The sequence below is a fragment of the Ostrinia nubilalis genome, chromosome 3, assembly GCF_963855985.1.
Source record: "Ostrinia nubilalis chromosome 3, ilOstNubi1.1, whole genome shotgun sequence".
In the NCBI taxonomy this organism is placed as follows: domain Eukaryota; kingdom Metazoa; phylum Arthropoda; class Insecta; order Lepidoptera; family Crambidae; genus Ostrinia; species Ostrinia nubilalis.
This window is the reverse complement of record NC_087090.1, coordinates 15859046-15885537: the sequence shown is the minus strand read 5'-3', so window position 1 is coordinate 15885537 and position 26492 is coordinate 15859046. Positions and strand designations below refer to the sequence as shown.

The window sequence follows — 26492 nt, the reverse complement described above, 5'->3', positions numbered from 1 at the left end:
AAAAATATTCATGTGTGACCGATAAAACTCCACACGTTGCCGGAATCGTAAAAATAATCTGTTTGCTAATCTCGTGACCGACAAAAATATAATAATATCATTCCATTAATAAAGTTTAAAAATAATCTTATGCAAACAGTATATTCGTAAGAGATGGTTGCATTCGCGATAACCCTGAGGCTGTTAATATCAAGTTATCAATCACAGTAGGTGCAGCAAAACAAGCCTCGGGGTTATCAGATGAGCTCCTCAACACTGTTTATAGGCGAGCCAGTGATACGGAAATTGTCTTCTAAGACAAACACATTAGCTATACGAGAGCTGCCTTATGTCTTGTGTCGTGGCTATCGAAATGGAGCAGCGGAATTTGCCTAAGAATATTTGTCTTGAATATTCTACTCGAGATCGCAATGTTTATTTTTCAATTTGTCTTGAATATTCTACTCAAGAGTCGAGATGTTTATTAATATTGCATTTACGTGATAACATTTGAATTCAGTTAAATCTGTTTTCTACTTCTTATTAGTTACTTTCTCAAACAATGCTCACAATTTCATATTAATTGATTACATTTTTTTTTCTTGACTAATGTTCTGGCTGCCTCATTCGCTAGGTTTTATCTCAGTAAATTGTGAAAAAAATCTTTGATATCAAAAGTAGGAAAGACTTTTCCTGTTGGTTACATAATTTTCTGTTTCCAGTCTTGAATTGAAGAAGAAACGGCCCTAAACGCTGTTATCCGACTTTACTGTCACCTTGAACTCATTAATTTAACAAATGCACGGACTCTCAAAAACATATTCCCTAAAATCATGTTCCCATTGTCTCACCAAAACATAGTTGCTAAGAGCGCCCGTTCTTGAACAAACGCGAGTATCTAGGCAGCGAGATAACACAAGTGTTTTTCACAATCGACTCGCAACCGCGAAAGATTTACAGTCGCGCACTGTGTGATGGTAAAACACGGAGTTATTTCCGACGGAATCTGCCTTGTGGATTTGCTCTGCCGAAAATAGTATCATCGATCTTATTCGCGGGAATAACAGCAGCCGCATATTTATTTATCCAGTGGCATGTAGGAAAACTTTTGCATTATTCTCAGAGTTCATTTGCATATTCATAAGCTTTTGTTGTTGGGGTTTCAGCAAATCCTGTTAATAAAGTCTGTTGGATTTCAATTGGTAAGACGTGCAAGAGCCGCATCAAATTCGCGATTCGTCCGTCGGTCCACTTTATTCAATTAAGCGTTGATTGTCGGTGGCTAGAGGTCGCGTTGGGGTTGTGTCCGCGCTAATTAAACGTTAGCGCGTCGCCCACGCACGTGCCCATTGTCAACCTCCTGTATAATCTTCCATTTGTTTCACGTGTTTCGGCTTTTCAACAATAGATGTCTGTGCGAATTGTATTAGGTCTCACTGTACATTATCTGTATTGTTGTAGACGAGATGAGTCTCCAATTTCCTCATGTAACTTAATTGTGATCAGGCCTTTATCATTACGCGTGCAGTTAAATTAATTAGACACCAATAATACTACAGCTAGGTACTAATTATCCTTGATACGTTTATTATTATCTGAACAATAACGATAAACACTTGAAAAGAAAATGTTTTAGCTTATGCTTATTTATTACATGACTATTTACTGTCGTGCACGCCACATAATTTTTATTAGCTAGTTGGAGTAAATTGTGCGCCCACGCGTGTCCGAACTTCGCCCTCAATCGTAGCGCATCACGATACATACTTCAATGTTTATATTTACACTCGTAGATATTGTTATTGGACGCGTGAGAACAATTGCCAAGAATCACTGATCTGTTATCTTTGAATTTTACAGTTTGTTTTTCGCGTGTTTTTTCTACTGAATTACTGCGGTAGTAAATCTGTACGCTATTATCGGCAACTGATCTTATTAGTCTATTCGTGACTATACGTTTTGTGTTTTAAAACTGCAAGCCACGATTTCAACACTTGAGTCTTGAACTCGACAGGAACAGTAAAATCTCTAAAAGAAGGCGTATTCAAAACCGGCTGTAACATATTTAATCTCGATGTCGATCAGTGAGCAAAAAATCCTAACCAACCTAAAGAAAACTGGTTCGGAGATAAACAAAGCTCTGGGATACAGGTTGCGTGCGCGTGGGCGGCCTTGACTGAGCGAAGGACGCCGCGTGCGCGCTAAAACCGCTGCGGATGATCTCTACTTAACTTAGAGATTTGTCAAAAGCGTTCGATATTGTCGTTCACAAAATATATACCTATTCGTAATTCAACAAGAAAAATTATGATGCTTTACATGAGCCATACCAGCTAGAAACAAATAATAATTAAATAACTGTTCTGAAGCTCAATTCGTTTGGGTGTGCCCCAAGGTTCTTTACTGGGACCTCTACTCTACTCTTTCAACCTGTGGAATCTAGCTTAGTTTATGCGAGCTAATATTTGCAGAAGATCCGTAGTTGGCCTTGACAGCGAGAAGGACGCCCGGAGCGCGCACGCTGGGGGCGTGGCACGCACGCGAACCGCCATGGACGATCGCTGGCTTTTTGTACGCTTGCAATTAATCGAGTTATGGAAATTCAAACTTTTTTGCCGACAAGACGCGCACGCGATCTGCTTTTCCAAACGAATCCAATTCCACTCAATGCGTAATTTATTAGCTCGCTAAATCGCTATTGACGACATTCTAAGGATTTTTAATGGAATTTTTTAATTAAATTGATTGAACAACCGCGGTGTTCTTTGCAAAGCGGAACTTGTACCAAAGATTATCGTTATGGTACATTACTAATATTTCAACTGTATCGAGTACCATTAATTTACTTCATTAGAGCTGAGGCCAACCAACTCGCGGAGCTACGAGTAGTCTGCAAAAAATTGACCGACGCACTCGACGGAATTCATTATTCAAGGGGCCCGGACGATGCGTACGCGTCGCGAATAATAAGCGGGGTAATACAACGGGAGCGACCCGGGGTTTCAACGACAATGTGCTGATTGTGTTCATATTTTTCAGATATTTTTTGATAGGCTACAAGAGCCTTTATTCGTCCGAAGTCTTTTGTAATGTCTGCTTTATTCTTTGAAAAAGATTCGTTTGAATCGCTGCCTTTTTTCCCAAAATCTTTCCATGACACGGATAAACACCCGAACGTATTATTTTCATTTAGTATTTCCAATTCAGGACTTTCAAATTGTAAGATGTTTGATTTCCTTTACTTAGTTGCGTAAACACTTGAGTTACAATCTATCTTAAAGAAATGTTTCGAAGTATGTCCGTTTTTCTGCGTACAAAAAAGAAGCCAGTATGTTATAAAAACAGGCTTAGCAAAAAAACTTGCTGCTTCATTTGAGAAAGACTATGATTGCGGCAAAAAAATTGTGGAAACTACTGATGATGACTTACGATTAAAAGTTTGTGAGAAAGTCAGCAGTGGACTAAGATAACACTACATTTCTGAAGAATATGTTAAACAATCGCAACAGTGACGATAACAGTACTTATCTGGCACTTCAAATGGATGGGCTATATTGCTATACTACCTTGTCCATGGCTTCGTCCACTTACCTACTTATTATCTTCTGTCTGTCACAGAAATCCCTTCACACGATCAATTACTTATATCATTAGATTTCTATCCAAATACATAAATATGTTTTTTCCTAACTTTTTACTTGAGAAATTGTTCGTTTCCCATAATTAGCAAAGGCAAGAGATTATCAACATAGCTCGGCGGTTTAAACGAAATACACCTGTTTTTTTTGCATTTATTGAACGGAGTATGAATGTAAAACGTGAATTACTGTCATAGAATACATAAGTTGTATTACTATAAGCTACCAACATGACCTTGGGGTTTACACATACGTTTGTTTTGTACAACAAAACCTACTATAGTCCATACAAAGCTTGCGAAACATTGACACAAGCAGGTAGTAAATTATTCATGTGGACTTCTCAAAGTTGCCCGGAACGCTGGAAAACTTCCATTAGTAATACTTACTTACCTAAGCACTCTACTTGAGTGAACTTTCTGTTTTATGCATTTCAGTATTTAGGTAGAGCACCCGTACGTATTAACTTTTCCAGAACTTAAGCGTAGGCGTAGCATTGTTACTGAGGTTACTAGCTTTTTATTTGAATTGAATATTAATACCTTTTGTCAAATAATTTGATTTGCTTGACTTTTGAGTAAAAGTTAAGACGACTTAACGACTTAAAGACAACCAAACTTTACAGCATATTTTAATAATTAAGAATGATTACCATTTTAATTTATCCAGCTTTTGGAGAGATTAATATTTTTGCTAATATTATTGCGGTTTCAAATCACTCAAGTAGCTACCATGTTGACATATTGTAAGATCCGCCGCCGACTAGTCTTCAACGTTGATGTTTGTTTACAGTTTACATTATAACTAGAGCACTAAGATGTACGACACCGTATTCTATTCTAAAATTATCGCGTTCTGGATTAGATGAGCTTATTCCTAATCCCAATATTATCTTTGCGAATTCGCGAGCTGTGCCGATATCTAAATATAGAGCGTGCCCGGCATTTGCCAGCTCGGGATTTTTTGTGACACGACTTGAAAAATGCTCGTTGGTGGTATTTATTTGTCATAGAGACGGAGATGGCGGATTAGGTCGTTGCCCCGCAGTTTTCGGCGGTCAAAAAGACGCGGGCGCAGCTATGTCTATCGTTATCAACCTTTGTGTTACGCCGACTCCCACATTCGTGTAAGATAAGAATATTTGTTCCTGTATGGGTTTGGTATTTGGATTTGTATTGTACTACATTTTCACACAATCACTCGGGATGATAACTTTTGCCAATACAATTTTAAGTAAATTGTATTTGCAATGCAAATATAATTTGATAGTGGTTTCACGCTGTGCAGTCTTAATTGAAATTTGAATTTAAAGCGGGATGGCGTATAATCGGATCATATCAGCTATTCCAATTCCAGTCATGGCTCGTCAGGTAAATTGTTATTTTTATGATGTAAAATGGTGGATTGTTGCCACAAAAAGTTTGCTTATTAGGTCCGCGAATCTTTATTCACTTTATTTTGAGTAAAGCAGCATAGAAATTACGATCCGAACACCCTTTTTTGATATCATACTCGTACAATTGGAAAACAGACGGTTTCTATGTAGGTACTCCGTCTGTCATTACGTTCAAAGGAAGTCGGTTGGCAGTGGCAGTACTGGCAATGTAGTATAGTCACATAACGTAGTTAGTACACACGTAGACAAAATGTATAAATTCGTATGACTAGACTAGCATGGCCGACGGCCTTGCCTCAAAGTGGATAATCACGCCGGATTGTACAGTCGGCCCCGATAAAATCACTGCAGTCGTATCCCAATTTGTTCCTTACTATAACGACCTAAGGATCAAGCATAGTTTTATGTGCACTGTACTCGCCCGCAACAGGAGATTGGTATAACAAATCTATGTGTTAACTGTATCAATTCGCATATAACTGATCAGACTGCAGAATTTTATGTCTCAATAACATCCGCTGAGAGTTGAGTGCTTTAGCCTAAAGAATACACTGAAATAGATCAGACAGATATCTTTATTGGTGTAAGCACTTTTTGGTAGTAAGTAGAACATGGGATTTAAACAAAGCATAGCATTCGAAGCGGCTGCAATTTATAAACATTGAAGATAGAAGGAACTTTCTCGAAGAGGACTTTAAAAACTAGTATGTGACAAAGAGCAAATTCTAGAAACAAAACATTGTTATAATGCGTTAATTTCTATTTATATACAGATAAAACTGACGAGGTTGTAGGTTAAAACAGTTTTGATAAAAAAACTAGCTAGTTAATAGTAAGTCAATCCAATTCACACTGGTATTATGAAGTAACTTGATAAACATGGTAAAAATAGCTGTCTGTATTCTACTATAATATGAAGTGAACAATAATTAGGTTTGCTTATAATGTTGAATCTAAATAGCACTCTTTGAGATTATTCATCCCTAATTTGGCAGACTGATATGATGGCGTTCCAACCGGCCAATCATTGGTTTTGGCCTTTGAGCTCCACTGTCAGTGGATGTTCTGTGGTTGAATGATAATGATATAAAATACAATGGGTTTAGAGAGGGTCGTGCTCCTGTAGAGACCAAATTACCTGATGGTGGATATGGTCAAGCTGTAGATCCTGGTTGTAGAACAGTGATAGGAACGAGAGTTTAGAAAATACTTAAATAAATGACCGTACCGTCATCATAATGATCGGCCGGAGTGGTACTCGCGCGCAGTAAAATATTTAACTTTATGCTCTGAATGATTGAGTCTGATGTCGAATCAGAGCGGTGCACGGTAAAACCAAAACTGATTTTTGTAACACCGTCAATAGTTATAATTAATATTGGGAAATGCTATGTAACTTGTTTTAAATAAATACTGACCAATTGTTACTTGTCCACAGGTTTTCGGCACAGTGGAGCTGCCCGACAAGCCGATCATGCTGCCTCCGTTCGTGGAGGCGACCCACTGCCTCGGGTACCACCTGACCCGCAAGGGGCGTGCGGTGGCCGACCGCGTGGTGTCCGTGCTGGGCTATGCGTGTCCCGACATCACGTACAGCCCCAGCTTGTACCCGATCACCGCCGCGCTCCTGCACTTCATGCCTGGTGAGTGTTACACTGGTGTTTGTATCCGATCATGATGTCTCTCGTGGAGGCGACCACTGCCTCGGGTACCACCTGACCCGCAAGGGGCGCGCGGTGGCCGACCGCGTGGTGTCCGTGCTGGGCTATGCGTGTCCCGACATCACGTACAGCCCCAGCTTGTACCCGATCACCGCCGCGCTCCTGCACTTCATGCCTGGTGAGTGTTACACTGGTGTTTATATCCGATCATGATGTCTCTCGTGGAGGCGACCACTGCCTCGGGTACCACCTGACCCGCAAGGGGCGTGCGGTGGCCGACCGCGTGGTGTCCGTGCTGGGCTATGCCACGGTAATACTATCATACAGTATTGTAACTTCATATAAACGGACGAAACGCGAGCTTTCCTTCGAAATTCAAATCTCGGTATGCGCTCGACATGCAAAAGTCGGGGGTGTCGCGAATGTGCCACAGTAATAAACGGACGATGTGTTGTTTTTTAAACAGTAAGCGCTCTTTTTTTTTCTAAAAATAGTTACAAGTACATACCTATTTATACAGGGTGTTAGGTAAATGGGTTTATAAGCCGACACTAGCCCACGTTAATATATGCATATAAATTGTATGCCGATCGCTTTATAAAATTTGTTACTAAATCTTAACACAAATATATTTTTTTTTAATTAAATCTACTAATCACAAAACAACATGCATTTTTATCCTATTTAATTCACGAAGTATTTTGTTTGTCAAAATAAAATAAAATAAAAAATTACAAACAAAATACATTCACAAAACTAGATAGAAATTATGTATGGCAGATGTAATGAACATAGGGTCTGCAGGTGGGCAGCCCTATCGCATGTTGTCATACTGTGACGTACCGCTCGGCTCTTGACATTTATTTAAAAAATATGGCCGAGTTGGAATACTGTATAGATAGTATTACCGTGGCTATGCGTGTCCCGACATCACGTACAGCCCGAGCTTGTACCCGATCGCCGCCGCGCTGCTGCACTTCATGCCTGGTGAGTGTTACACTGGTATTTGTATCACCAGGCTGTCTGGGGACAACTGCCTTAAAGCAGTTACGACTGCTGCAGCATGAGGCAGAATAGCGAGTACGATCTCCTTGAAAGATTTTTGCTACGTGGTCTTCCAGTATAGCAGCTATGTGAAAAAGGGTGGTAGTGCAACATGGCCAATTCCGTACTTCTGTATCGGACGACGATCTTTTGGTTAACACCTTGTTTTGCCATAAATGAAACTGAAAAATGAATACCAAGAATTTATTAATGTTTGTGTATATCACATAAATTGAACAAATTATTGGCCCCACATAATTTCAGCGATTATCTTATCAACTGTTATTTTACATTTAGGTGGTTCATTCATAATTGGCACTTTTGTCACGAGTTCAAAATATCTTGGATGTTTCCATTTCTATTCTTTTTTCCACAATAAACAAGCTGTAGAACTAAAAACATACTCGATATTATTATCGATAAAGTTAGTGACGATCGAATGAGCCATTAATTTTATTGCTGTGGTTTGCTCGATTTATGAACGATTCCCGACCGTAGCCACCACTTTATTGGTTGTCATTCGCGTCGAAAAATATTTTAATATAAGCCATAAGATCAATATACTCGTATAATTTCTTTCAAGTTTGCTAAAAATATCCTTATTTATGTATCGACACAAATGATTCATTTGTGTTATTGAATGCAACTTTTGTCAGCTCAGTCAGGTAACAACCGGTTACATAAGCATCCTTCCAACAGAGGCGTCACAAAATTTACAGTCGCTCTCGCCTTAATTCAGTAATGAGTGCGGGGGGCGATAATTGAACGCAGCAATAGGCAAATTGCCGAGGCTGTCTCTCGCCTGTATCTCAGTTACCGCTTCTAGATGCAGCCGACACACCACTGTATTCCCTTGTAATACAACCCGATATTCGCTGCGTTCCCACCGTATCCCAGATTAATGTCACCACAATCTAAATTGAACTCTCCCACCTCGTGACAAGGTATGGAACGGCCGATGCGATCTGACCGGGTCGTCCTGATTACACGACAAATGGACGTCGCCGGCACGCCACAGATTTGCATTGCGTCGGACGTGCTGTCAATTCCGTACGTCTCACTTCCTCTGTCGCACGTTTTCATAATTGGCTGGAATGCGACCAGACGTATTTATTGTCAATAGCGAAAGCACTCTGCTCATCTACTCGTATTGTTATCAAGGTTGTTTTTAAATAGAACTTGCAGACAGTAAAAGGAAAATAACCTGAACGATGTATCACTGAACTGGCCCGTCTGGACGTGAATGATGGCTAGCGAAGTGGCGGCACTCGGCCCAAGTAGCAATTTGGTAGCCGGATACTTAGAAGTGACAATTTCCTCCCGTAGTCGAGCTATTGTGCCTTTATTTTTGTACGGCCAATATTTAAATGAACTGTGAGAATGTTCAAGGCGAACGCCTTTTGTCTTGCTATCACAAATTCATCTTCCATTAGTGTTATACGTCACATTTCCAAACGTTAACACGGTCGTAAACAGATTGTGTTATGTCATCTCCCTCGTAAACCGCTGAATTGATATGTATTGTTATGCATCTAAACAATAGGCTATCTTGGGAAACGTAGTAGACAACAATTAATTTTCATTGGGACTTTTGCAACTTCACTGCTCTGGAGATTTCGTCGACAAGTTACTTAAAAACAAATATTTGACCACCATATTCGGATAAAATAGTGCTCATGGATCTTTCAAGTGCTTTATTATGGTACTGAAATAGTTGATGACGTGCGTTCAGCTCACGTGCGTCGTTGGAAGCGTTCGGGCTTGGTCGTGTCGAACATTGTTTTTGCTATCGACTAGTCGTGTGTCAATGTCGCCGGGCTTATTATTGTCGGTGGCAACAGAGAGTGGCCGTGACACTGCACCCGGACAGCGGTTCCAGCCGGTTCAAAGCGAAGAGTTCACGCCTCACGGCCCCGAGTTTTCGCTTGAAAACAACGCGCCTCTCGCATCGTCGACATAAACTTGGGCCTGTGTTTTAGTGGTTGGCGAACCGCCAGTTGAAACTCCCTCGGCGTATTGATCTAGAAGCTGCCAACACTCATTGGGTCCTCACATCACGCTACAACTTTCATGACCGTCATGGAATCTACGTTCAGCTGGTCGCCTGTTATCTAACCATTAAAAACAACTAGTGCTTATCAGCAATTACTGATAACACAATTTGCTTTTGCAAACCTTTAGAGTGGGCTTGTTCTATCTTTTATTCATTTATCTTAGAATGGGTTGTTTGAGTACTTGTTTGTTTACCATCCATCACACTAGTTTTTATCCAAAGTTTTTTAGTCAATCACGGTTTGAATGGAAGCTATGTAAAAGTTGATTACGGCAAAGGTCAAAGGGCGCCGCAAAAAGCTCGAATAAAACGTCCATTACATGTTGTTGTGTTGAACGCGCATTGGAGCGGCAAGTTTCCTCTTCCGCGGCGGGATACGTTGATAGCGCAGTTTTCCTATTTGAACTCACACCGGAGTTGAAATGTGATGCGGGCTGAGTCTCGGTGACTCTTATCGGGATTGTGTTTTACAACTTTTGACGTCTTATTATGTTTTGTACCTCTGATGTTTTCGTTCTTAAGTTTGGTAAGGGTCTTTCATTTTTTGTTGGAATATCTTTTGTCAAATTATAGTTAATTGAAATGAAATTGACTCTGCTCAAGTCTTAGTACCACTTTTATTGGTACAAGCCTCTCGGAGGCACGGTTATAGATGTGTATCGGTATCGCGTGCCGTTTACCCAATTTCTGCGAATCTCCGACCTCCCTTTACCTTTGTATCACCTCTCCGCATTTCGAGAGGGTTTTGCCGTCGTAAAGAACTTTTTATACCTTTTTATTACCACCAATTCTTATTTATCCGCGTTCGTTTCAATATCCCTTTTCCATAAGTCTGAAGGATCGAGATTGCTGAATTTGTAAATTGAATTCTTCGGGTTTGGTTCATCTACTTTTAATATTATCGTTTTCAGCGGTTTTATTTTACAAACGTGAAAAGCTGGCCAATGAATCAAATCGGTAAACATTATCACCGTCACGTAACAGATCTTATTTTATTACTCGCCAGAATGACTGGTTTGTGTCTTGACACGGCAACAAGGCCGAGCGATTTCCATGCTGAGGTCCAGCGCATTGTCACGAGATAGTGCATGATATCACACATGCGAGGCTAAGAATTAATGCACTAATAATAAAGGCTAGTGAATCACAGTTTAAAACGAACGCAAATGACTCGGATTGGGCAGCATTCGGTGCTGTGACAAGTTATTTTTGTTACTCAGAAATGCAATCATCGTTTACAGTTCTTATTGGTTCCAATTAGGTCCTACGACATTGTAATAAGACTAATCTCACGCTTATCACGACTAAATTGATATGACTATTAAATTAACTTACAACGCGATTCAGCCACATTATGGTTGTTAAAATCCACACAATGAGGATTTGTTAATTTATGAAAACTGGGCATTAATTTTGAGTCCTCGCTAGCGTGCCACATCTTCGTGCTCCATTTATCATCCCTTATTGCACATTAGCCGCCTACAGCTGCCATTCAGAAGCACACGTGACATCCAATTGTATTGTCATGGTTGAATGACGACATGCAACTAGGCTCAATTTATCTTGATGACCTATTTACTTATTTTACGAACTCCTGCGAACATTTCTTGCTTACTTCACCAACTTATTTTTCATCATCATCTTCTTATTGGAATTTTACATTTTTGAGAAATTTCTTAGCAATACAAATCTGAATTAGTAATAATGTATTACGTGACCGAAATAATATAGATTGCTGATATAGATTACGAAATATTTCCAGTTGCGTTTGATAACAACAGATACAATATCATCATTATCCTAATCCAAGCCGTTGTAATTGATAAAACTGCCAAACTTTTATTCAAGCGTTCAAGAATGCATGTTTCTGACCGTAGATCTGTCATTTTAATGGTACAAGAAAAGTAGCAGCGCATATAATATGTTCAAAATACAAATATTTTAAACATGACTGTTTTGGCCTTTTAAAATATTATAGCCATTGGTCCCTTGTGTTACCATTTTGACTGTCATAGACCGTACATTCCACTTAGCACATTCATTTGTTTTACAAATCGAGCTTCATTTGCGGACAAACCATATGCAAAGATCCATTATGTGTAACGATACATGTCTTTGTGTTCGTATAGAGATTTCGGTGTTTCCGTTTATTTGTTCGAGTATCGCGATCTTAAAATTTACAGACGCCGCTCGGGCTAAACCTGCGGTCTATTTCTGGCACTGACTGACGATCGATGTGGCTATCTGTGTCAGGAAAGGCACAGTTGTTGAAACGAGAAATTTGCATTTTTTTCTTACTCTTTCACCTCTCGTTGCAATCCAGTAAATCTGACTGTGTGAAAAGGAAGAAGAGGAAATCGATAAAAATCAATGAAGAACGAATTAAAGGGAAAAACAAACTATGCCGACCTAAATAAACATAGAAGAAAAGCAGGAAAATACGTGATTTTGTTTTCATGAATCCAGAAAGACTGTATTTTATTTTGGTTGTTTTCATTAATAAAAATAATGGTGATAATCGTTTTGAAATTCTGCCACCCAAAACAGAACCCTGTATTAAGCACAATCAGTCAAAAGCATGATGATTACAAACAAATAACTTCTTTAACTTAAGTAACTGTACCTAGGTAAAGATAAAGATATTTTTATTTATCAGAACATGTGTGACAATACAGAAATATATTTTTGGTGTTAGTAGGTTTTGTTAGTATCAACTAGAGGTGGGCGCCACGCCGGCGCGCCGCCGCCGCCGCGAATTTTTTCACGCCGCCGCCGCCGACGACCAGCTGTCGGCGCGCCGATACTGATACTGTACCAACTATTTGCAATTTATTCCTCTTCTATACTGTACTAATTTGTGTTTCGAACGCAGAAGAACTATTTTTTTTATAGAGTTGAGCGGCTATTCTAGTTCAATAAAGTCCTAGTATCACTGCGACCGGTACCGATCTATTGTGATCGGCGCTATTTTCCTTACAGTTCGCCTCCGAGTCCTGCATCCATTAGGAATTGCAGTATGTTTTGGGGGGCGATATGTTTTACATCTTGTGGGCTTAGGATGTGTTTGCCCAGGTGTAAGCTCCGCTTGCGCATCAAAGGTCCGCAGTCCGTGAGAATGTGTAGTGGCGTTTCATCTGCCTCTTGGCACATCCTGCACGTTCTTGATTCGGACAGTCCCATAATGGACAAGTGCTTGTTTAAGCTGCAGTGTCCAGTGAGGGCTCGAACTAAGATGCGCATTTTGATCCTACTCAGTCCTATGATCTGCTTAGAGCATTTTGGGTCATAGGCTTTTATGAGAGCTTTGAAATGAGTTAATCCTGGCGTGTCTGACCATGCCTTAAAGGATTTGTTTAAATAGATGTTCTCCAGGGTCATTCGAGCGAGACTTTTGGGAATGCCACAAAAGGGTTCTGGACCATATTGTGTTCCCTCCGCTCCCGCTCTGGCCAGTTCGTCAGCATTTTCATTGCCCACGATTCCCACGTGACCTGGGCCTGGAACCCATCTCAGCGTTACTCTGTTACGTTCTCCTAGGGTATTCAGTCAACTCATGCAGTTTTCTACCAACTTTGAGGTGATTAAGTTGGAGTTTAAGGCCATCAGCGCGGCCTGACTGTCTGAGTTAATGTAAATTATGTGGTTGGCATATTTTTTTCGCAGTAGTAACAGTTAATCAAGTACATTATTCCAGTTGCTGCTTGGTCTAGTAAATAATTGATCGCGAGAGGCGCCGGTCCCTCTTGCTGTCAAGAAAAAAATACCCGCCTTCGTCTGGCAGACAACCCACACTATTGGACTATACTATAAGCGAATCACTCACACAGAGATTGGCAAATATGTCTCGGAATGCAAATGGGAACCACAACCTCTGGAAGGCAACAAAGTACCTCCCTCAAAGTGTTCTCCGCTTATAAGGTCCGGTAATACATGAGTGCGAACTGACAAGAAAAATCTCAGACCTTTGCTACATGACAAACCGGTTTATTTAAACCCATTGACACGGATAATCCAAAAAATCCATAATTCAATCAAAAAAATAAGATCAAGCATTGGACTTGATCCGAGACTTGCAGCTATGCTTGCCTTTGATTCGTACTGATGACGTTGATTCATCTGACCGATTTCGGTCATGGTGACTTAGCTATCTTAGCGGCGCTGGTGCGCCCGAAGATGGCTTACATAGCCCATCTTCGCGGCAAACTCCTCGCACATTGAGAGTACCCGCCGCCAACATAATTATAGTGAATGGCGGCAGATGGATGGGATTTACATCATCGCGTTTTGCGTCGAGTTCAGTTGTGCGCTGCTCCTTAAATTCGCGGACTCGCCTCTACACAACACAATCTCCCGCCATTCTAGGTGCTGTGCTGCCAAACGTTCCCATTGTGATTTGAGAGGGCCCATTTTGCATCTTTTCGTATGCTGCTTCTGGACATTTTTGTACTTTTGTAATCTGAGGAGTTGACCGCCATGTTTCCGCTTACCCTCCTCAAGTTCAAAGTAGAAGATTGATTCCTACTACGCTAATTGAGGGCGAAAGATGCAGGAGGACAAAGTGACTGACATAGGCCACAGAATAGCTAAAATTAAGTGGCAGTGGGCGGGGCACATATCTCGTAGAGCTGATGGCCGCTCGGGCAGTAAAGTTCTTGAATGGCGACTACGAGCCGGTAGACGTAGCGTGGGCAGGCCTCCACTAGATGGACCGACGATTTGGGGAAGGTCGTAGAAAGTGCCTGGATGCGAGCGGCGCAGGACGTCTTTCGGCTGAAACGAAAGAACTAACGCTAAGAGAGATGGCTTAGCTAAAGAAATAGCCAAAATGGACCCTCGTAAAGCACTTGCATTTGATCTGATCACCATGAAGTCCATAGTCTTGACAATGACCACACTGAGTGAGAACCTCGCAAGTCTCTTAACTTTGGAAATGATCCATAAGGCTGGCAAGTCGCCTAACGAATTCTTTTATCGCTCAATTAATCTGACATTTGTATTGTTAAAATTATGGAAAAGGATCATTCTTGCTCGTTTAGTCCCTTGCCTAAGTATGACCCATGTAATATAGTAAAGCCGAACATAAACTTTGGCAGAAACCATACCAACCATAATCAGTACAATGTTTGGTAAAGAAAGAATCCTGTACGTCTGCTTTCGCTGCGGCTTCAGCTGGGTTTATCATATAGGACTATTCTATGAAATTAAAAAGTACCTTCTAGCACACTTCTACTACCTCCTGATGGATTCTTATCTCAGTGACAGACAGTTTTAAATCAAACTCGGTGACAAAATATTATCTTTTTAGCTGCAGAGCTGGAGTACCCCAGGACTCTGTACTTGGTCCGTTACTCTATAACATCTACTAGTAAAGTAGCCCAGACACTAGAAAGCTGCGGCCTTTCTCAAATGTAACTATGATCTTAAAGTGACTAGACTGTTGCAAACTCAGCTGCTTGGCTGACCAAGTGGCGCATATAATCAAGCCCCGAAGTCTCACCATATTATCATTTAAGATGTACTTATCCTCCGGCCAATCTAGACCTCGACACATTGCTGCAGTCAACCTGCATTAAAATCCTGGACCGTAGGATGACATGGAAAGACCATAAATATAAATAGAACAGAACTGAATATAATATTCCACCGACAGTCAGCTAATCCAACATTAACTATGTGCCTCAAAAGAGCTCAAAAATACATTTTAAGGGTACTTTTATCGGCACACTGGTACGCTCGCCTTTAGGAAATACACGAGAACCTGATGTCAGCCAAACCCGCTATCCAAATATCAAAGTATCTATGATCAAGAGAGCTAATTTACTAGGGTTTACCACTGCTCTAGTGTCTCAAACCCCAACCAACTGCAAATCACCTGATTAGTCTTAATGACAGATACTAAAAAAGCAGATTAAAAAAAAAACCTAATGAACAAAGATCAAACAAGGTCACGCCGCCGACGCCGCCGCCGCCGAGGTCAAAAAGTCGGCGCGCCGCCGCCGGCCAATTTAATATCGGCGCCCACCTCTAGTATCAACATGTCTTACCGATAGATGTACATAATATAGTTGTATATTTTCAAGAACTCTCAGTTCTCCGAGTGTGAAATTAAAATCAATATCCCATCTTCGTGGTACGTGACCAGATTTCCGAGGCCCAACGCAATGCGTCTTGCATTCTTATCGCAGAGTACCTTTATGTTTCTGCTCCGTCGAACTTTCTAGATTTCCATAGGCTCGTTAACTTAAGACCCCTGATGTGGGTCAAGTTACAGTGCTCTCGGGTCTTGCTCACGATTTTCCCAGTCAGCGGGTTTGAAAGAACGCTTCCGAGAGTTTTTAAGTACGCCCGAGTAACCCTTTTCTTTAGAACACTTTTGTAATCCCATCAAAAACAATACTTGTCAAAAAAACCAAGTCTCGCAACTCAGCTGTTCTACGGTAAAAAGTTGTGAGATCCATGTAATACCAAGTCCAGGCCAGGAAATCTTTAACGTTTTACATAAATTATTGACTTGGCCATCGCACTAAATAATTTAATTTACACGTGTTTTCATGCGATGGCCAAGTCAATATATTTATGTAAAACGTTAAAGATTTCCTGGCCTGGACTTGGTATTACATGGATCTCACAACTTTTTACCGTAGAACAGCTGAGTTGCGAGACTTGGTTTTTTTGACAAGTATTGTTTTTGATGGGATCTCATTTCTTTTTGTATTTTGTAGACAGCAGTTATGTATCTAGAAAACTGGACCGAAAGTGAAAAATTTTACTCGACTTGGCGGTTGCACTACCGTGCCCCCAAATCTCATTTCTTTTTATATTTTGTAGACAGCAGTTATGTATCTAGAAAACTGGACCGAAATTGAAAAATTTTACTCGACTTGGCGGTTGCACTACCGTGCCCCCAAATATTTTAGTTTTTCCTTGATTCATACACCAAACACTACTTATATTCCAAATTTGAAGCTTCTAGGTCTGCTAGAAGTGCCTTAGAATTTTGATGATCGGTGAGTCAGTCAGTGAGTGACAAAATTAAGTAACTTTGACCCGTTATAATTCTTAAACTACTGGTTCAAATTGAATGAAATTTTAAATATACCGTGTCTTTACAATGCCTGCATAGCTAATGAAAATTCAGCCTTCTAGTTTTATCCACAACGAAGTTACAGGCGGTCGAAAATGGCCTGAATTGCTTCGAGAAAAGGATGGTACGGCCGTGCCGCTTTTTTGCTCGACTTGGTGGGGGCACTGCCGTGCCCCCAGATTAAAAATTTTCGAATTAAGAATGGTGTTCGGCTCAGCTACTTTGTTTTCCCATCGATAGGCACTTTAGGATAGATTAATGAACTCGTGGAAGTCTTTTTCATCTCCATTACTTTTTATTTCGTCAACTTTTACACATTTTCCTAACCTTATCTCGTTACAGCATTGTAATTTATTTTTATCTTATTACAAAACTTCACCAAATTTTCTTTTAGTAACTTACCCAATTTCATTACAGAACATGTCCCGTCCATCATCTGTAATCCTGAAACTTTTAAAGCAAAAAGTTTTAGTTTTTCCTTTACAATGAATACCAGCTACGAGTGCCACATTACGGACCTTCTAGAGATGAGACGTATTTACTAGAACAAATCCACACACTAGGTATTTTACAGTACTAGGCGGCACCTATTCCATTTTAAAAAATACTTGATCCACCTAGTATTTTATAAATTACACGATTTCCGACCCTACCCTGAAAGTAATAGAGGTTATTATTGCGTAATCCGTAGTCGTGTATTACGCGCACCTAGTATTTCTCGCTAAGCTTATGTGCGAACGTAGAGATTCACTCCGTCTCTGTCTGACCAAACAAATTTGAGCGCGACGAAGCAAACGCACACAAACGTAGTCAAACCATATTCATGTAGGTAAATAAGAAAAAAGTATGTAAATATTTTTATGAAATTGATATCTTTTAAATACGCCAACTTTTAAGTTGACAGTCCAAAGCCTGTTGAAGTATGAAGGGAGGAATTATATTATTATTCAATTTCAAATTGCATTATTCATACTACGGTTGTATCTTTTCAAAGAAAATTGTATTTTAAAGTCATATTACTTGGATTAGTCCGCACTAGTCGCGTCAAGTATGCTAAATTACTACGTACTAGGTGGAACAGGTATTTGGATCGAGTATTAATAAATACTTGGAATAGGTGCACCTAGTATCAAATTTACCTAGTATAACCCATCTCTAGGACCTTCCTATTCTACTGTTGGGCAAAACTTTCCTGCCTGTTGATGGAAAATGGCAATCTACCCTCCGTTTATTCGCGGTTTATGACCGAGAGGGTATATATTGCTCCCGTAGAGTCGGCACGTTGCATTCGAGCGCGTTTCGGCTCCCTGCGGGCGTCGTTACAGAATATAGGTCACGACCTCTTCTTGTAGCACTCTTGGTTCCTACGAATGCGATTCATTACGCTACGCCCTATTTTTAACCATATTCTGTAGTAATATTTTGCAATTGAAGCCAACAAGAAAAGTCATTCGACCTTGCGAATCGAAATTCCAGTCGTGCACACATGTAAACAGAGGCGACGCCAGCGCCATACATCAAAGCGGGCTTACGAGCCGCGGCGGAACCGCGACTGTTTACAGATGGCGCTGTCATTACACGTGCTCATTCATCGCTTGAGCCTCCTTCGGGTTTGTCATTCAGTGATAGTTGATTGACTGCTCTAGGTCTTATTTTAATCGGTTACATTGCGTCTAAGTTATTGAGCTTGTATCTATTAATAGTTAGAAGGTCATTTGCGCAGGGCGTGCCAATTTTGGTCATATTATTTTCAGTGTCTATAGATTCACTTGCTATCTTTACCACTGCCTCTGTTACTGCGTTATCTCTATGCAGATCCACTGTAAAACCTTTTAAAGCGTTCGTTTGTTTGTTATCAGCACAGCATCATCCTACTACAGGTGTGATAGTATCGCTAATTTGCATTACCATTTTGTTGTTTTGTTCCGTTCCGTCGTACGTGGGTGGAACACGACGCGAAGGCTGCTCGAAAACATTAGCATACAGAGTAAAGGCAAACAATGCTGTTGTGTTACATATAGGTATTTATACAGGGTGACCTGACAAAGATATATCGGAATCTGGGCACATTTCCAATATGAATTACCCCATTTTCACTTATGAAATTGTTTCTTTAATTTTCTTAATTTTGCTCCTGAAACAGTAAGTTTCTGTTTTTTATTATAATATCATTGTTAGTTAGCAGTTCCCCAAACTGTTATTCGTAAGAGATCACTAAGCCCAAGACAAAAATTTCATTCTTTACCATGTTTAGTTTTATTTTTCTGTTCTCTTCAATATGATACCGTTTGCCGGGCAGTAAAAAGAGGTAGTATACCTAATGTCAGACCAGTGTAATCTGTTTCAATGAGGGTATTTAATATTTAAGAGCATCGTCATTGTAGTGGCTTTAAATCACATATCCTATCCATTAATTTCTATACAGTGTACAATGCAATGATCTCAAAATCAAACTGAATGACTGGCAGCTTGCAATACACGTAATGTACCCATGTCTTAAAATGAACGCTGCATGTACATTGATCGCATATTATGTCAGGGATTTACACTGTACGATTTTTATTCCAGCCTATATCAAACAAAAATAACAAATAATGTCGTTTTTGTTTTCACAAACTGACAAAGTCGATCGCCTAATTCAGAAAAAAAAAAATAAGAACTGGATTTCTATACGCCTTATTTTATAAAATGAATTCCTATTTCGTCTCAGTTAGATAAGTCATGGTCAGTCGATTCAAACTTTCAAAGAACCGATTATGACTCATACCTACTTGTAACAAAATATTCGGACTTGGCCATGACATAATATAAATCCCGATCCGATAAATTCTAACTGAACGTTAACCATGAAAGTTTGAAAGCGTTATAATGTTGTATTCACATGAAATCGCGTTACAACTGGCTACAGTCAGTAGAGTCTCGTGACACGACCACATGGCGATAATGAAACATGTAAACAACGAGGCGATCGACCCGCTGAAGGTTGTACCGACCAGTCCATTTTAATGTAGACCTATTGAATCAAGAAAACCATTTGTTTAATAATTTTATGTTAAACATGTGCTGATTTTAGCGGCCTCTACACCTATGCAAACTACACAAAGGAGCAAAACGATACAGCTTTATTAAATTTTAGTAAAAATATGTATTTTACACGGAACAAGATTATGTAGAGTCGTGCAGTGTAAAAGCAAAGTTATGATCATTGAGGGCACAATTCTTTGTCACACATCGCGATTATGTTCGCCTATGCCGTTGGCCTTAATAGACCAGACTGGTAATAGTGCAAGGACTTTTACTTGTACATACTGGTCTAGTCTCAGTGAGAATGTGTATCAGTTTTTTATAGCCGTGGTATAAATAAGTTCAATGTAACACTTATGTCGTCGATGTTGATATGTTTCGATTTTTAGGGTGTGTCTGCGATAAGGGATGACAGTCATTACAAAAAATAGAGTTTTGAATGATACTATAGCGTCTTTCGAACTTTATTATGTGTCAGTCTTTTAAAAGAACTTGAAACCTTCCCTAGAAGTTAAGAACAGTGTATTTACTGTAACATACTTTTCCGAATTCATGTATTTAATTAATTAAATACAGTCAGTATAAACAAAGATAACAGACAGAATACATTGTATAATTGCTGAAGCATTTATACGTAGTAACATATGTCTGAACGTTGTCAAAATTAAAATTCAAGTATGGTAATGTCCCATTGTAGGCACATAATATTTGCATTTTATTTTAGGATATCCTTCGAAGTCTTTTTTGCGGATTGTAAGACGAGTTTGGTTCCTAATTTACAAATGCTACAATAGGCACATAATCATTTAATTTTACGCGCATTAAATAATTACAGGTTGAAATTAACCATGCGCGTACGCAGTTTCTCAGAACATACCAATTACATAAAATAAACCATGAAATAGGTACAACTTGCAGGGTCATGTACAAATATGGAAGACATTTATTGATCAATATAATAGCAGATGATTCATTCAAGTTCGACCCTGGACAGTCTAGATTGGTCAGGAGTTTTTGCGCGTTTCTGATAATGACACTTAGCCAGTGCCGGATTACCCGTAAGCAAATTAACCAATTGCTTAGGGCATATCAGCATCCCATCTTGGGGGGCCCGGGCACCAAAGAAAATTGCTAGGACATCAAAATTATTTTCCTAATTCCTTGCTTAGATTTTTTCAATTTTTTTAAAAGATAAAACCAGGATACTTATGGATGGAAGCACAAATGTAGATTGCTTAGTCAGGGCATCAAGCAGTCTTAATCCGGCACTGCACTTCGCAAATACCTTACACACCTGTAAGCCATCAACTGTGCCAGTAATATCAATCCCATCAAAAACAATACTTGTCAAAAAAACCAAGTCTCGCAACTCAGTTGTTCTACGGTAAAAAGTTGTGAGATCCATGTAATACCAAGTCCAGGCCAGGAAATCTTTAACGTTTTACATAAATTATTGACTTGGCCATCGCACTAAATAATTTAATTTACACGTGTTTTCATGCGATGGCCAAGTCAATATATTTATGTAAAACGTTAAAGATTTCCTGGCCTGGACTTGGTATTACATGGATCTCACAACTTTTTACCGTAGAACAACTGAGTTGCGAGACTTGGTTTTTTTGACAAGTATTGTTTTTGATGGGATCTCATTTCTTTTTGTATTTTGTAGACAGCAGTTATGTATCTAGAAAACTGGACCGAAATTGAAAAATTTTACTCGACTTGGCGGTTGCACTACCGTGCCCCCAAATCTCATTTCTTTTTGTATTTTGTAGACAGCAGTTATGTATCTAGAAAACTGGACCGAAATTGAAAAATTTTACTCGACTTGGCGGTTGCACTACCGTGCCCCCAAATATTTTAGTTTTTCCTTGATTCATACACCAAACACTACTTATATTCCAAATTTGAAGCTTCTAGGTCTGCTAGAAGTGCCTTAGAGTTTTGATGATCGGTGAGTCAGTGAGTCAGTGAGTCAGTGAGTGACAAAATTAAGTAACTTTGACCCGTTATAATTCTTAAACTACTGGTTCAAATTGAATGAAATTTTAAATATACCGTGTCTTTACAATGCCTGCATAGCTAATGAAAATTCAGCCTTCTAGTTTTATCCACAACGAAGTTACAGGCAGTCGAAAATGGCCTGAATTGCTTCGAGAAAAGGATGGTACGGCCGTGCCGCTTTTTTGCTCGACTTGGTGGGGGCACTGCCGTGCCCCCAGATGAACGACCACATTGCATAACAAGGACTGGTTTTACGATAATGGAGATACAAAAATCTGCCCATCTTGCTGCTACTGACTCTTGAAGTAACTCGTCTGTTGTTTTGAATCTTACCACTGAAGTAGTTGTGATGATGTTTCGTAAATAGGATCTAGAAAAAGAAAAGCTGAAACAAAACTACATTTTAAAGAAGGGGGATAAGATATGTGAATGGAGAAACAAAATATTTCCCAAAGGAGAGACCTGAAAAATCATACTCCATAAATGCTTTTGGTAAGAAATGATAAAGCAACTTTATTACTAAACTTGTAGCCTAATAGTTACAAGCACGAAAGCCAAAACTTTGTAAGTTAAAGACATGTTTGACATTGAAAGTTTAAAAGGAACTGTTACATAGTTAATTTGATATTCGAGTAATAACGAAAACAACACAAAATATTGACCTACAAAACATGTTCGATTTCTTTTGTCGGCTCTACACTTATTTAAGTTTACTATTTTGTGTTAAATGTGTGCCTTTAGATAGAAAACAAACTACACCTTCGTATTTGTTTATCAATAAATAACATCATCATTAGAACCCTTATCGGTTTAAGAGTTCCTGGATTACCGTTGCTGATATGCACAGTTCTCCATCAATTTGCTAATATTATGTATTTCTAAGTAAATATTACTCTTATCTTACTGCCCGTTGATTTTCCCAAATCCAGTGTTTTAATAATGTACCCACAAAACTCGCACTCTACATTTGTATAATTTATCCCGTTGAATTAAATTCAAAATTTAATTGAGACAGAATTGCGCTAAGATTATCAACGAGATGTCAATTCACAATGTTTAAAATCCAAAGAATCATATCAATGTGCCCACAAAAATCGCGCCCTACATTCCGCCCAAGACAGTCGCTATGTTTACCCCTTTTGCATCCAGTACAGAAGTTCATTGAGATTAAATGGCGCTAAATTTTTCATATAGGTACATCGTATGATATGTTACAAAATCTATGATTAAAATTGAAAGAATCATCAATGTGCCCACAAAAGTCGCTACATTCCGCCTAAGACAGTCGCTATGTTTACTCCGTTATCGACGCGTTATCAATGCTCACGTGATCTAATTAGTGTGTCATCGGCCGGCGTCTGCGCTTAGTTTGTGACCTCCTGGGTCAAGGTCGCGCTTTTATCGTGTTTTATTTTAACTCCTCTCTAATTAGCTCACAATTATTTATAAAGCTATTGTCGATTGAGTAATTTTGTTACATAATTATCTTATGTCAATGAATTTGTAATATGTTTAAAATACGTATTATTGGGTCTTCAAGACACATTCTAGATGAAAAAAACCAGTATGCATACCGCATTGGTGTAGAAAAATGTGGACCAATATAAACTTTGGCCAGAGTTATTCAGCTTCATTATGGCGGTCCATAATGGTTAGTACCTACCATAGCACCGCCACTAATAAGCATCATACAATCACTTCCGACTCCATTAAGTGTAACACAAACATCACGGCAACGAGGAAATGAGCCCATACGTCATCATTTGATTGTTATAAACATTGACTAGGTTCTAAGCCCTACGGAAATATTTTTTGCTGTACCCAAAATTTTCCATATCTACGATCGCGTACGTGAACAATTTTCACATAGGTGTTTAGTATTCAGCAAACATCAAAATGCAAAATTTACTCAACGCTGAGACATTGTTAGGCTCAGATTGTTGTTTCTTTGCAAAAATATTTAATTTGTACATTACGCGCGATATTAAAGTTGATAAGGCCTAGAATGAAAATAAACATAATATCACGAGTGAGTTCTCCCACAAGTTATTGTTTCTAATTTGAAAGTTTCTCCTCGGACCAAGGATCTGAGTTAATAGGATTTGTTGGTATCAAATAAACTTGGGTAATTCTACCCTTTCGCTGGCGAGGGGAAGTTTCCAAGCGAACAAGAACTTTGATATTCCGACCGAGGTATTGAGGTAGAAAATAATCTCAAGAATATCGATATGAAAAGTTATGTTATTCTAAATCACTATAGGATTCACCTGTGCTCCTCATTCCTTATTATTTCAAACAGTCTTCCAACTGGCAACACATTCGTGGTAGCAACAAAAACATAAGGTCGCTGATCGATAAATAATATTATGATAGATTAATAAACGATTAATGTCATGTACCTAAATGTAGACAATAGCATGGTCAATGTTCTCTGCCAGTTGATTAGCATTTGCATTGGGACAATTCGACAATTACACAACTTGTTGACCGACAGAACAAAACTGCGTGCCGTCGTCAGTCTGTGTGAATTATATGTTAATGGTGCTGTATAATTTTATGCCCGTTTACGCATGTATTGCGGTCAGTCCCAAGAATTCATTTTCTTATCATTTGTTTATTGTTTTGTTTTAAAGACACGGAAAACTCGACAGCATGAACATGATTTCTGCTTCTTAACATTTAATTCTTCTAACTATAAGATAACTTAAATCACATTACTTCGTCGAGTAAAAATCAGCTCTGTATAAAAGTGATGACATTGAAAACCCAAATTATATTTCGTTTATTGTTCGCTAAAGCGCGTTGTGGAAAGGGACGTATCCGGCCCGAAGGACCAAGTATCCGGCTCAAAGGACCAAAGTACCGCGCGGACGTGACGAGCGACCTTTTCAAACCCCCAAGTTATCAGATTTGACGCGTCCTTCTTTGAACAGGGTTAATTTGGGTACCGTTGAAGCCAGATCTCTATGCGATTTCATTTAAGGACACCCAAGAGACTACACGGTTGATTAATTTGATTTGGGTGACGTTTATTAAATTTCAGATTACATCCTTTCATTTAGGTCTTAGAGCATTTGATTAATGGAATTACGGCTCTGTGAATTCACTGTATAAATATGATTAACATTTCTATATCTATCGACTGGATATGCGTCAAACCCGGCATTAACTCAGATCAAACGTACGAGTACTGATAACAATAATCTGCCTCCAGTGACAGTGGCGGTACGTCACGCGATATCAGCCAGTAGTGATGACGTGAGCACTCTGTGTAAGTGTTACACTTCTGTCTGCACAAAGAAAAACAGGTTTATACGAAGTGACGTATGAAAATAAATACGCTGGATAATGCGTCCAGTGCCAGACAGCTCGGTATTTGCGAGTGAGTTGCGAATTCGCGATTGTACTAATATTTTGAATACCTACGTTAATTTTTGTGCTATTCTGGGATAAAATGGTATAAGATAAGAGATTATATGAAACTGATAAGATTAATCTTTAAATGTTGAATTCGTAAAAGTCTGTATCAAGGACTTGAGAATAACGTGGTTAGTTATTAGACAAAGAGAGCAACTTTCTCATCAAGCAACGCCAAGGTTTTAACACTGTAGCATCTTATGTTGTTATTTTGCAACAAAATAATATTTAATTACTTATTAATTTATGCCGTCGGCTGTACAAGGAAATCCCCAAATAAAGGCTGCAAGTCCGTTGCTGGTCACCCGTGTCATTCATCACGTAGGCTACTGTCGTGACACTAGAGAAGTAGAGATTCGGCTGACGCAACAAACGACAGCACGTCTAGCTACACACAGCATCTTATGAAGTGGTAATAAATGCTATATTGCAATGAAAATGTAGAGTAAGTAACGCTGTCGACTGAATTGATCCTCCCACCAGCGGAGCCCATGTGACCTGGCGTGCTTTGCCGCATTAACGTGCATTTGAGCAACCTTGGAGTATATCACATACTGTTTACTATCCAAAGGCTTGGCTATATCTTTCGTAACTGCATTAAGTCCAGTTGATTTGTGCGATGTTTCACAGTTTTGACAAGAAAATCCGATGATTAATGGTCATCGTGAGAATACCCGTTTGATATACGAGTAGATTGATAGCTATGACTTCTACATTTTGTGGCGAAAATTACAATTAGTCACTTGTTACGCGACATAGGATAAAATTACTTGTTAATTGTGATTATGTGACAATAATGCAATGATTTTACTAATTTACACTGTGGTGTGTGACGATGCTAAGATATTTTATGATACGTCGATTGCGAACATTCTTTAGTTGAGTCACGTAAACAAGTAATCCCATCAAAAACAATACTTGTCAAAAAAACCAAGTCTCGCAACTCAGTTGTTCTACGGTAAAAAGTTGTGAGATCCATGTAATACCAAGTCCAGGCCAGGAAATCTTTAACGTTTTACATAAATTATTGACTTGGCCATCGCACTAAATAATTTAATTTACACGTGTTTTCATGCGATGGCCAAGTCAATATATTTATGTAAAACGTTAAAGATTTCCTGGCCTGGACTTGGTATTACATGGATCTCACAACTTTTTACCGTAGAACAACTGAGTTGCGAGACTTGGTTTT

At 39.2% G+C, this 26492-nt stretch overlaps 1 protein-coding gene across 1 annotated transcript in view; it reads left to right on the top strand.

The window, feature by feature from the left end:
- The window catches only part of LOC135088061 (GTPase-activating protein skywalker), a 116419-nt gene that overhangs the window by 43961 nt on the left and 45966 nt on the right, over positions 1-26492 (top strand). The window contains exon 4 of the mRNA XM_063982947.1: positions 6452-6656. Coding sequence (XP_063839017.1) covers positions 6452-6656 — 205 coding nt within the window. The remainder of the gene's footprint in view (positions 1-6451; positions 6657-26492) is intronic.